At 35.2% G+C, this 13,276-nt stretch overlaps 1 protein-coding gene across 1 annotated transcript in view; it reads left to right on the forward strand.

Annotated features, from left to right (window-relative positions):
• Window positions 1-13,276, forward strand: part of PPFIA2 (PTPRF interacting protein alpha 2) — a 474,947-nt gene that overhangs the window by 360,932 nt on the left and 100,739 nt on the right. The window contains exons 9-10 of the mRNA XM_079936903.1: window positions 7,123-7,269; window positions 8,340-8,474. Coding sequence (XP_079793029.1) covers window positions 7,123-7,269; window positions 8,340-8,474 — 282 coding nt within the window. The remainder of the gene's footprint in view (window positions 1-7,122; window positions 7,270-8,339; window positions 8,475-13,276) is intronic.

Genomic DNA, 13,276 nt, shown 5'->3' on the forward strand with positions numbered 1-13,276 from the left:
TTCATTCTCAATATTGCTTTGGCTATTCGGCGTCTTTTGTGTTTCCATACAAATTGCAAAAATTTTTGTTCTAGTTCTGTGAAAAATGCCACTGGTAGTTTGATAGGGATTGCATTGAATCTGTAGATTGCTTTGGGTAGTAGATTCATTTTCACAATGTTCATTTTTCCAATCCAAGAACATGGTATATCTCTCCATCTATTTGTATCATCTTTAATTTTTTTCATCAGTATCTTATAATTTTCTGCATACAGGTCTTTTGTCTCCTTAGGTAGGGTAATTCCTAGATATTTTATTCTTTTTGTTGCAATGGTAAATGGGAGTGTTTTCTTAATTTCACTTTCAGATTTTTCATCATTAGTATATAGGAATGCCAGAGATTTCTGTGCATTAATTTTCTATCCTGCTACTTGACCAAATTCATTGATTAGCTCTAGCAGTTTTCTGGTAGCGTCTTTAGAATTCTTTATGTATAGTATCATGTCATCTGCAAACAGTGACAGCTTTAGCTCTTCTTTTCCGATTTGCATTCCTTTTATTTCTTTTTCTTCTCTGATTGCTGTGGCTAAAACTTCCAAAACTATGTTGAATAAGAGTGGTGAGAGTGGGCAACCTTGGCTTGTTCCTGATCTTAGTGGAAATGGTTTCAGTTTTTCACCATTGAGGACAATGTTGGCTGTGGGTTTGTCATATATGGCCTTTATTATGTTGAGGAAAGTTCCCTCTATGCCTACTTTCTGCAGGTTTTTTTTATCATAAATGGGTGTTGAATTTAGTCAAAAGCTTTCTCTGCATCGATTGAGATGATCATATGGTTTTTCTCCTTCAATTGGTTAATATGGTGAATCACGTTGATTAATTTGCGTATAATGAAGAATCCTTGCATTCCTGGAAAAAAACCCACTTGATCATGTTGTATGATCCTTTTAATGTGCTGTTGGATTCTGTTTGCTAGTATTTTGTTGAGGATTTTTGCATCTATATTCATCAGTGATATTGGCCTGCAGTTTTCTTTCTTTGTGACATCTTTGTCTGGTTTTGATATCAGGGTGATTGTGGCCTCATAGAATGAGTTTGGGAGTGTTCCTCTCTCTGCTATATTTTGGAAGAGTTTGAGAAGGATAGGTGTTAGCTCTTCTCTACACGTTTGATAGAATTCGCCTGTGAAGCCAACTGGTCCTGGGCTTTTGTTTGTTGGAAGATTTTTAATCACAGTTTCAATTTCAGTGCTTGTGATGGGTCTGTTCATATTTTCTGTTTCTTCTTTGTTTAGTCTCAGCAGGTTGTGCATTTCTGAGAATTTGTCCATTTCTTCCAGGTTGTCCATTTTATTGGCATAGAGTTGCTTGTAGTAATCTCTCATGATCCTTTGTATTTCTGCAGTGTCAGTTGTTACTTCTGCTTTTTCATTTTTAATTCTATTGATTTTTTTTTTTTTTTTTTTTTGCGGTACGCGGGCCTCTCACTTCTCTCACTGTTGTGGCCTCTCCCATTGTGGAGCACAGGCTCCGTACATGCAGGCTCAGCAGCCATGGCGCACACACCCAGCCGCTCCGCAGCATGTGGGATCTTCCCGGACTGGGGCACGAACCTGTGTCCCCTGCATCGGCAGATGGACTCTCAACCACTGCGCCACCAGGGAAGCCCCTAATTCTATTGATTTGAGTCTTCTCCCTTTTTTTCTTGATGAGTCTGGCTAATGGTTTGTCCATTTTGTTTATCTTCTCAAAGAACCAGCTTTTAGTTTTACTGATCTTTGCTATTGTTTCCTTAATTTCTTTTTCATTTATTTCTGATCTGATATTTATGATTTCTTTCCTTCTGCTAACTTTGGTGGTTTTTTGTTCTTCTTTCTCTAATTGCTTTAGGTGCATGGTTTGGTTGTTTATTTGAGATGTTTCCTGTTTCTTAAGGTAGGATTGTATTGCTGTAAAATTCCCTCTTAGAACTGCTTTTGCTGCATCCCATAGGTTTTGGGTCATCGTGTTTTCATTGTCTTTTGTTTCTAGGAATTTTTTGATTTCCTCTTTGATGTCTTCAGTGATCTCTTGCTTATTAAATAGTGTATTGTTTCACCTCCATGTGTTTGTATTTTTTACAGATCTTTTCCTGTAATTGATATCTAGTCTCACAGCGTTGTGGTCAGAAAAGATACTTGATACGATTTCAATTTTCTTAAATTTACCAAGGCTTGATTTGTGACCCAAGATATTATCTATCCTGGATAATGTTCCATGAGCACTTGAGAAAAATGTGTATTCTCTTGATTTTGGATGGAATGTCCTATAAATATCAATTAAGTCCATCTTGTTTAATGTATCATTTAAAGCTTGTGTTTCCTTATTTATTTTCATTTTGGATGATCTGTCCATTGGTGAAAGTGGGGTGTTAAAGTCCCCTACTATGATTGTGTTACTGTCCATTTTCCCTTTTATGGCTGTTAGTATTTGCCTTATGTAATGAGGTGCTCCTATGTTGGGTGCATAAATATTTACAATTGTTATATCTTCTTGGATCAATCCCTTGATCATTATGTAGTATCCTTCTTTGTCTCTTGTAATAGTCTCTATTTTAAAGTCTATTTTGTCTGATATGAGAATTGCTACTCCAGCTTTCTTTTGATTGCCATTTGCATGGAATATCTTTCTCCATCCCCTCACTTTCAGTCTGTATGTGTTCCTAGGTCTGAAGTGGGTCTCTTGTAGACAGCATACATACGGGTCTTGTTTTTGTATCCATTCAGCCAGTCTGTGTCTTTTGGTGGGAGCATTTAATCCATTTGTATTTAAGGTAATTATCAGTATGTAAATTCCTATTCTCATTTTCTTAATTGTTTTGGGTTTGTTATTGTAGGTCTTTTCCTTCTCTTGTGTTTCTTGCATAGAGAAGTTCCTTTAACATTTGTTGTAAAGCTGGTTTGTTGATGCTGAACTCTCTCAGCTTTTGCTTGTCTGTAAAGGTTTTAATTTCTCCATCAAATCTGAATGAGATCCTTTCTGGGTAGAGTAATCTTTGTTGTAGGTTCTTCTCCTTCATCACTTTAAATATGTCCTGCCACTCCCTTCTGGCTTGCAGAGTTTCTGCTGAAAGATCAGCTGTTAACCTTATGGGGATTCCCTTGTGTGTTATTTGTTGTTTTTCCCTTGCTGATTTAATATGTTTTCTTTGCATTTAATTTTTGATAGTTTGATTAATATGTGTCTTGGCGTGATTCTCCTTGGATTTATCCTGTATGGGACTCTCTCTGCTTCCTGGAGTTGATTAACTATTTCCTTTCCCATATTAGGGAAGTTTTCAACTATAATCTCTTCAAATATTTTCTCAGTCCCTTTCTTTTTCTCTTCTTCTTCTGGGACCCCTATAATTTGAATGTTGGTGCGTTTAATTTGTCCCAGAGGTCTCTGAGACTGTCCTCAGTTCTTTTCATTCTATTTCTTTATTCTGCTCTGCAGTAGTTATTTCCACTATTTTATCTTCCAGGTCACTTATCCGTTCTTCTGCCTCAGTTATTCTGCTATTCATCCCTTCTAGAGAATTTTTAATTTCATTTATTGTGTTGTTCATCATTGCTTGTTTCCTCTTTAGTTCTTCTAGGTCCTTGTTAAATGTTTCTTGCATTTTCTCTCTTCTATTTCCAAGATTTTGGATCATCTTTACTATCATTATTCTGAATTCTTTTTCAGGTAGACTGCCTATTTCCTCTTCATTTGTTAGGTCTGGTGGATGTTTACCTTGCTCCTTCATCTGCTGTGTGTTTCTCGGTCTTCTCATTTTGCCTATCTTACTGTGTTTGGGGTCTCCTTTTCGCAGGCTGCAGGTTCATAGTTCCCGTTGCTTTTGGTGTCTGTCCCCAGTGGCTAAAGTTGGTTCAGTGGCTTGTGTAGGCTTCCTGGTGGAGGGGACTAGTGCGTGTGTTCTGGTGGATGAGGCTGGATCTTGTCTTTCTGGTGGGCAGGTCCATGTCTGGTGGTGTGTTTGGGGGTGTCTGTGGCCTTATTATGATTTTAGGCAGCCTCTCTGCTAATGGATGGGGCTGTGTTCCTGTCTTGCTAGTTGTTTGGCATAGGGTGTCCAGCACTGTAGCTTGCTGGTCGTTGAGTGAAGCTGGGTCTTGGTTTTGAGATGGAGATCTCTGGGAGACTTTCGCCATTTGATATTACGTGGAGCTGGGAGGTCTCTTGTGGACCAGTGTGCTGAAGTTGGCTCTCCCACCTCAGAGGCACAGCACTGACTCCTGGCTGGAGCACCAAGAGCCTTTCATCCACATGGCTCAGACTAAAAGGGAGAAAAAAAATAGAAAGAAAAAAAGAAAGAAAGAAAGAAAGAGAGAGAGAGATAGAGAGAGGGAGGTAGGGAGGGAGGGAGGAAGGAAGGATGAAAGGGGATAAAATAAAATAAAGTAGGATAAAATAAAGTCATTAAAATAAAAAATAACTATTATGAAAAAAATTTAAAAAGTAAAAAAAAAAAAAAAAAGAACAGACAGACAGAATCCCAGGACAAATAGTGAAAGCAAAGCTATACAGACAAAATCTCACACAGAAGCATACAAATACACACTCACAAAAAGAGAAAAAGGGAAGAAAATATATATATATATATATATATATAGTTGCTCCCAAAGTCCACCTCCTCAATTTGGGATTATTTGTTGTCTATTCAGGTGTTCCACAGATGCAGGGTACATCAAGTTGATTGTGGAAGTTTAATCCGCTGCTCCTGAGGCTGCTGGGAGAAATTTCCCTTTCTCTTCTTTGTTAGCACAGCTCCCGGGGTTCAGGTTTGGATTTGGCCCCGCCTCTGCGTGTAGGTCTCCTGAGGGGTCTGGTCTTCGCTCAGACAGGACGGGGTTAAAGGAGCAGCTGCTTCGGGGGCTCTGGCTCACTCAGGCCGGGGGGGGAGGGAGGGTATGCGGGGCGAGCCTGCGGCGGCAGAGGCCAGCGTGACGTTGCACCAGCCTAATGCGTGCCGTGCGTTCTCCCGGGGAAGTTGTCCCTGGATCCTGGGACCCTGGCAGTGGCGGGCTGCACAGGCTCCCAGAAGGGGAGGTGTGGAGAGTCCCTGAAATTCTTAATTTCAACCCTTTTAGCCATTACTTCTGGTATTTTCTCTTATTTAAACTTATCCTATGTCTTGCTGTTATATTATATGAGGATTTTAACTCTCTTCTTTCCCTTCCTTTCTCTTAACACCCATCCTTCCACTATAATCATCTCAAAATCACATTCAGTGTTACCATTATTATGACTATGTAAATAATTCCACAAATGATCCAAGTAGTCATTTTCAATGGTAATATTTCCTTTTGTATGGCTTTCTATTTTTCTAGGATTTTATTAATTACCTGGTAAGTAAATTTGCTTACTTATTTTTAAAGCTATGGTAAGTCTTTCCACCCACTCCAACAGTTTGGTTTCATAATTTCAATTCAGATTATGGACAATGGTCCATAATTTATCGGATAATTTATCATTCTTATTTTTAAGAATGAGAATAAGAATTCTCATTCTTATTTTCTTTGAATCATCTCTGTTTCCTCTGCTCTCCACCTCTGATCTGTACCAAATTTTTTATAAGCCTGTTTCATTCTTCTTGCTATTGTTATGGGATTTACCTCTACTAGCACCTTGAAAATTCAGGAGAAAAAGTGACCAAATCCCTTAATTAGAAAAGGCATAGGGTTTCCCTGGTGGCGCAGTGGTTGAGAGTCTGCCTGCCAATGCCGGGGACACGGGTTCGTGTCCCTGTCCGGGAAGATCCCACATGCCGCGGAGTGGCTGGGCACGTGAGCCTTGGCCGCTGAGCCTGCGCGTCTGGAGCCTGTGCTCCTCAACGGGAGAGGCCACAGCAGTGAGAGGCCCGTGTACCGCAAAAAAAAAAAAAAAAAGAAAAGAAAAGAAAAGAAAAGGCATAAAACCCAGAATACAGATAATGACTGAACTTTGAGGGAAGGTGGGACACCTGTTCTAAACTAAAAGATAGAGGTTAAGGATTTATGTGGATGTAGTTAAATTTCCAGATGGTGGTTAGGGAAGATCAGGAAGCTGAAGGACTGTCCATTTAAGGGCTCCTATTTCTGTTGGAAAATTAGAATGGAATTTATCTGTTCTGTGCATGTGGCAGGATTGACTCTGGATCTTGTAGGAGAGTAACAAAGAGACTGCATAGGAACAAGTGGTCAAAGAAACCTGGATGGTAATAAATGGAAAACACCACCATCTCCTCAATGTCAGGCTCCTTATGCAAAGGAGCTTCCCAAATTATCAGAAAACCACACCAGGCCCAAGATGCTCACTTCTGCAGCTGATTTTTCCCAATATCTCAAAAAAGTAGGTTATCTACCTACTAATAAATTCCCATGTAAGCTATTAGGAAGATAAAATCATTTCCATGTTATCTATGAATTATATGGTTTAAAATTATTGCTTAATGTAGTTAATATTATATTAATAATATAGTATTTAAAATCATCACTTCATTTGCACCAATAACTGATTTTCCCCTAGAGATTTGTGTTCGTTGAGTTCTATAAATTCTTTTTCATTGGAATATATCATATTCCAATTAAACAAGGGAAATGGTTAAGTTCCAAAGTAAATTCGTCAATTCATTTGTGAGTGTGATTCAAATTTACTTTTTTTTTTCATTTTTGCCTTCTCTTTTAACCACTGAGCTATTCTTACTTATACATGACAATAAGGATACTGATGATATTTATTATCCTTCTTTGAAAAACCCTTTGCAATTTTGAACTATAGCCACCATTTTACCAATTTTATGGTTTGCAACTCTACCCATAATTATACTTATTTCTACTGTGTAATGAACTAATTTTTCTGCCACTTCTTTTCTAAGAATACCAAGTCTACAGTAAGGAGTTTTAAAATGTGCTCCATTGCATTCTCAGATAGAGAAAGCTTTTTGCTAACCCAAGATGGAAGAAGAATTCTGACAAATAAGTTGAGAAAACTCACATGAAATCTTGCATCCCCTTAATGAAAAGAAAGGAATGAATATTTACCTCAAGAAAGCAATAGTTTCTTTTATAGCTCACTATTTAATTTAAATAATAAGACAATATATAAACTAAGAATCTGATTTTTTAAATTATTTTAATTGTAGGCCATGGCACAGAAGGAAGATATGGAAGAAAGAATCACGACCCTTGAGAAGCGTTACCTCAGTGCTCAGAGAGAATCTACCTCCATACATGACATGAATGACAAACTAGAAAATGAGTTAGCAAATAAAGAGGCCATCCTACGGCAGGTTCAGTATCTCTATCTTGGTTTTGTTCTGGTCTGTGTGTTCTCACCATTCTCACAAAACATGGAGTAAATAAAATATGGTATTCTTTGGTAATCAATCATTCTCTAAAATTTATAACAAAGCTAACTAAACAGATGTGATTTTCAGTATGTAATCTAGAAATCTATCTTAATAATAATAAAAATAATGACTAATATTTACTTTGGATCTAGACATGAACCAGAAACTGTGCTAAACAGTTTACATGTATTACCTCACTTAAATCCAACCACCACCTGTAAGTACAATTATTATACTGTAAAGTATAATAATTATTATATAATTATTATACTGAGGAGTAAAGTAAGTACAATTATTATACTGAGGAAACTAAGGTTCAGAGACATGAATCCTCTCCTAAGGTCACACATATGGTAATTGCAGAGTCAATAATGGAAACCTAGGTCTATTCGGCTCTAGAGAAGGAGTGGGCAAACTATGGCCCATGTGCCAAAACTATGGCTCTGTTTTATAAATTAAGGTTTATTGAAACATAGACATACCCATTCATTTAATCATTGTCTATGACTGCTTTTGTGCTACAACAGTAAAATTGAATAGTTGGAACAGAGACTTTATGATACACAAAGCCTAAAATAATTACCATCTGGCCTTCACAGGAAAAGTCTTCCAACTTCATCTCTAGAGCCTGGACTCTCAATCATTATGCTACATTCCCTCTCCTACTCCAGCTAATGTTACGATTTTCAGTATGTTGCTATTATGGTGTATCTGAAGTCTTAGTACTAAGTTGTATTCCATTTGTCCAGGTTAATACTCACTATTAACTCCTTTTCTTTTTGCTGCCGTCAGTAAAAGGTTTTCTTTTTTTCATGTGCTGAATTTATTAAGGATTATGGATAAGTAATATATGAAAACATGAGAACAATAATCTCTTTGCACAGTAGGTATGGTAGTAGTAGCTTATTTTAACTCTAGAAGAGTGGCTTGAAGCCCACAGCCCCTGGTGACTGGTGTTTGCTATCCTAACTGTGACAATTTAAGTGTCTCTTTTTTCGTCCCTATTTCAGATGGAAGAGAAGAATAGACAGTTACAAGAGCGTCTTGAGCTAGCTGAGCAAAAGTTGCAGCAAACTATGAGAAAAGCTGAGACCTTACCTGAAGTAGAGGCTGAACTGGCTCAGAGAATTGCAGCCCTGACAAAGGTACTGCAATAAAACAGTTGGTCAACTTAGATATACTTATAGAAATGACTAGTAATCAAAATGGAATATATGAAGATTTTCTTTAGGCTTTATGAAGATTAAGTTTATTTAATCTTTACTCTATTGGTCTGTTATTTAGATGAATTTTTATGTTACACATATTTATGTTGAAATGAATGACTGATATATATGATATGATGATTCCTTTGCCTATTTAAACATTAACAAAAACAAACAAAATATCACATCCTTAGAGTTAATTTTCCATGGTTATATTTGCACATATGGATATACATGAGACATAATAATTTAGTAAGCTCAACATAAATTGTACAGTATTAGAAATGTAGGAGATATCATAAGCAGTTGATTCCTTTCTGACTATGGTATGAAAAAATTTTGTTAGAAGTTAGACATTAGATTTGTAGAAGTCTAAAGCCATTAAATAGTCAGAAAGTGATTTTAATAGTTGTAATTTCTTCTGAACCAATTAAAATCAATAATATTCTGAAGAATGTTCAAAATTAACTGCTATGTTATGGACATTAGATTCTGCAATTATATGCATATTTTAGAATTTAGCAACCATTATAATGCTAAAACGACTATTCTTACCTTTCACAGTCAAATGGAATGGCATTGCTTGAAAGTCACATGTCACTAGAATAAAAGTACAGATTTTGTCACTAAAAGCATGTTTGACTTTTAATATCAATTCAAAAATTTACACACATTTTAGATGTTCACATAGTCATTACCATGTGCTGTTTTCCACACCACTGCAGTAAACGGGTCAGATAGATACATGAACTGCAAGTTATAAATTCTGGCATTAGGGATTATCCAAAACAACTGATGCAACAAAATAAAAGTAGCCACATATAGTTACTTTTGGAAAAGTAAATAATTAAAGAGGAACAGTAAACTGTTGCCTATTAGTTAAAATAGGGTAGTTAAACAGGTAGTGAAAAGACAAACAGTTGACAAAGCAGAAAGTATTGGTATAGTTTGTTGTAGAGTATTGGACTAACTAGCTGAATGAAACTTTAGTCTGATTAGGGTGATACAATCTGGATCCTTCCACAGTCACAGACCATGCCATAAACCACTCTGGAAATTTCAGAGATGTGTGATTTCTAAAATAAATATAAACTTATTTAATTTTAGAAATATTATTGAAATTATATAAAAAGTGCAAACATAGTAGTAGTAGTATGCTATTTTTTCTTGCAAACACATTTAAAATTACTATAATATGGATTAAGATATGTATACTTAGGCTTTTCATTTGAGGAATATAAAGAAATTTTATAAAGAGTTATCTTATTGAGCTGAACTATTTTAGGGGGAGTTAGGCAAGTGGCTAAATAATAAAAGTAACTTTTGTAATATTTTAGTGTAAAATAATCAGTAGTGTCATAAGTAAACTATAAGAAAGTCTGGAATCTCTCCCCCAAAAACATAATTTAAAATTCAGCAAAAAATTGCCCCAAATTAACCTCTGATGGATTGAGAATAAAGCATAATTTAAAATACAATACTTGACATATGAGGCTTTAAAAATTCCTAAGAATCCTTAATTTAGAATGTAAAACAAAACAACTTAAAATAGGTGTCTCATCTGTTTTTCCCTCTATTTTATTTTACTGAGGTCATATTTGATACATATATTCACTTATGCACCCAAAGTAACTTCCTCAGTTCACTCCTACCTGATAATATATTGCTAAAATTCCACTTCATCTGGAATTAAAAGAGAATAGAAAGGGAATTAAAAGGGAATAGACCCCTTTGATTTCCTCACTTTTCAGGAGTTTTACCTCTCTTAAAAAGTATGAAAATGTTAGAATTCACTCTGCTTGTCCTTTTTACTGCTTTCTCTCCTGACTGGCTCTGTATCAACATTATTTCAGATATACAGTTTGTAGATTATCGCCATATTTAATTCATTATTCACACGCCTCTGGTGCTGAGATTTTATTTTCAGTGTACTCCCTCTGCTTGTAACCCTTTTATAACATTTGAAGATCAGTCTTTCATTTGCTCTCCCAAGCTTTATGGCTAAAAAGATTTTTGACCATTTTCTTATCTCTGTTCTCAAGACCTTTAGGGACTGTCTCTAAAACCGGTTTTAGTTATTCATTACTTCAATTCCAATTTGTTTTCAATGTCTTATTATTGATCTCCATAGTCTTTTCTACATCATAATGTTTTTGACTTCTCACTAATTTATGATTTATGCTTAGTTTAGGCTCCCTCTCCTATATTTTGAATGATATTGTTAACAATCCTTCATATATTTTAATTGGCCTATAAGTATTTTTTCTGCTTTTATTATCTGCCACTATTGTTTTCTTCTCTTTGGCCCTCCTCTCTTTAAATTTGATTGCTTCTCCATTTCCAGATGTATTCACATTCTTCTCAAAACTATTTCTGCCTATAAAAGAAAACTGTAAAGTTTTCTTCTAAAACTTTAGCTCGTTTGAAAATTGCCTTGTCACATTAAAGAGTGAAACCAAAATAAGCCCTATATCCCATCAAGGAGTCAAAATATAGAAGATTGTTCTTATGTGACTATAGTATTTACACCAGTTGCTTAAATTGCAGTCTTCATAAGGTTAAGGTGAACATAAATCAATAGTGGTTGCAAATTGATCCAGTGTTTGTTTAGAGATGATGTCTGAATTTATTCTTTGGTTGATAAGAATATCTTTTTTTTTGCCAGTGTGGGGGGGTGTGTGTGTAAAAATAGGTAGCTAAAGCTCATTTAAAAAGGCTTTTAGAAAGTAAGAAGTATTGAATAATGGCTAGGGATAAAATTTAAAATTTGGCTTTGGTGAGTGTATATACAATTAAATAATAACATTTTGGGATCCCAGTCTTATTATTTATGATGTTTACTTCTTTAATTAAAATGCATATTCCTCAGCAAGGACATAATTCATCTTGAATTCCATAAGGTATTTCATTCATTTTTAGTACCAATAAAAAGTATCAACAATAACAGTGATTTAAACATGACAGAATTCTCGTTTAATCTCTGAAGTGAATTTTCACAATGTTTCGTGTGTTTTCAGTAGTTAAGATGGAAACAGCTAGAAGTTTTAAGGACCTACTGACTTACTTGTATATTGAATAAACAGTTTTGGAAATTGAAATGTTCATGCCTTGACTACCTTGAGTCAGTCACCAGATTAATTGTCATAACATTAACTGCTTGTTAAAATGTACTTTTGAGAGATTACAGATATGTTTAAGAATTTAAAATACATAATTTCAGCAACATTTTGAACCATTTACTATATTCTTAATTGAATTATAAATTTTAAAAAATATTATAAAATCATTTTGTGGCATTTGAAGACTATGGTAGCATTCTGTGTTGCTTCTGGTTGAGGAGAGAAATTGGTTATTTGTTATTTCTTCATTATTTTCCTGATTTATGAAATAAGAATATCAGAAGGAAAATCTTTCAAAATGTAAACGTTTAGTTATTTGCATAAGCACAGCCGTTAAATGTTTATTTTATAGATTAAGTTGGAATTTCTTGCATAAAATAGTACATATGCATATGAACCAATACATGAATAGGTTACTATTTCTTTTCAGGTACTGCATGATATATTTATATATAGTCCTATATTTGCATAAAGTACATTTCACTGTTTTAGAATAAACTTATAAAATGTAATAGAATATGCTCTGGAGTTAAATTTTGTTATCCTGACATAGGGTACTTTGGCTGTTGTGATTATTTACCTTGTAATTATGATTAAAATGTTGATGTAACTTTACATGTAATCTGTGCATAACATACTAATACAATTCAGCTATCAGCAATGTCACATGTGTTGAACACTCTGCATCTGTGGTAACCTGACATTCACCTCCAAGACATGTAACTAACCTTGGCACTGGACAAACATTAGCTCACAAAAGGCACTGTGCTGCCTATTCACTTTAGGGCACTATTTTGTTTCCATAGCAACAAATCAATGCAGAATCAGTTTTAGAGTGGTCCCTAGTATCATTCAGGAGAATTCACAATAAGTTTTCTTGTCCTCACAGCATTATTTTCATTTTATTTGAGGACTTCTAATCATTTTCATTTAAAATGTCGAATTAAGGCTATGTCTAAGAATAGGCGCTGAGGTTCTACACCTACAGCCATAGTTTGTATTCAGAGACCAGAAGTCATTTTGTAAGTTTGCCAGTGCTGCTGAGGAAACAATCCTGCTTGAATTGGAGAACACTCATAATAATTAACCCCGTGGCTTAGCTTTTTCTCTAATTTCTACAGAGCTGGGTTTATAATAAATTTTGTTCCAAATTTATTTCACCTGAGTCATTGGCTTGGCCTACTCCTCAATATTGAGGTACTTTGTTTCCATTATTTTTAAGTAATATGATAAACAAGCAAACAACCCAAAATATAAAACTTTTAACAATCTATCAGAGACATATTCTAGTGTTTGGTTTCCCATAATTCCAATTATTACATGACTCTTTCAGAGTTGCTTTAATTCATTCTGTAGTGGTCTTTCATTGCCAGCCATCACTAACCTTCCATACCTTAGGTTGGTAGCTTTTTATTTGAGCATATCATTATTTTTCACTTATAACCATCAATTTCATCATATTCACCAGATATCAGTGTAGTTCTTTCCACATAAAATTCTATTAAAGTATTAAATTTGCTGTCACGTTTTTCTTTTAAGCATTCTGTGCTATGTTCTGTTCAGTGTCAGTGCCTTTAGTTCTGATTTTTCAATTTTGTCCCTCTCCTTTTCCTTGACTCGTTA

This window comes from Stenella coeruleoalba (genome assembly GCF_951394435.1).
Source record: "Stenella coeruleoalba genome assembly, chromosome: 11".
In the NCBI taxonomy this organism is placed as follows: Eukaryota; Metazoa; Chordata; class Mammalia; order Artiodactyla; family Delphinidae; genus Stenella; species Stenella coeruleoalba.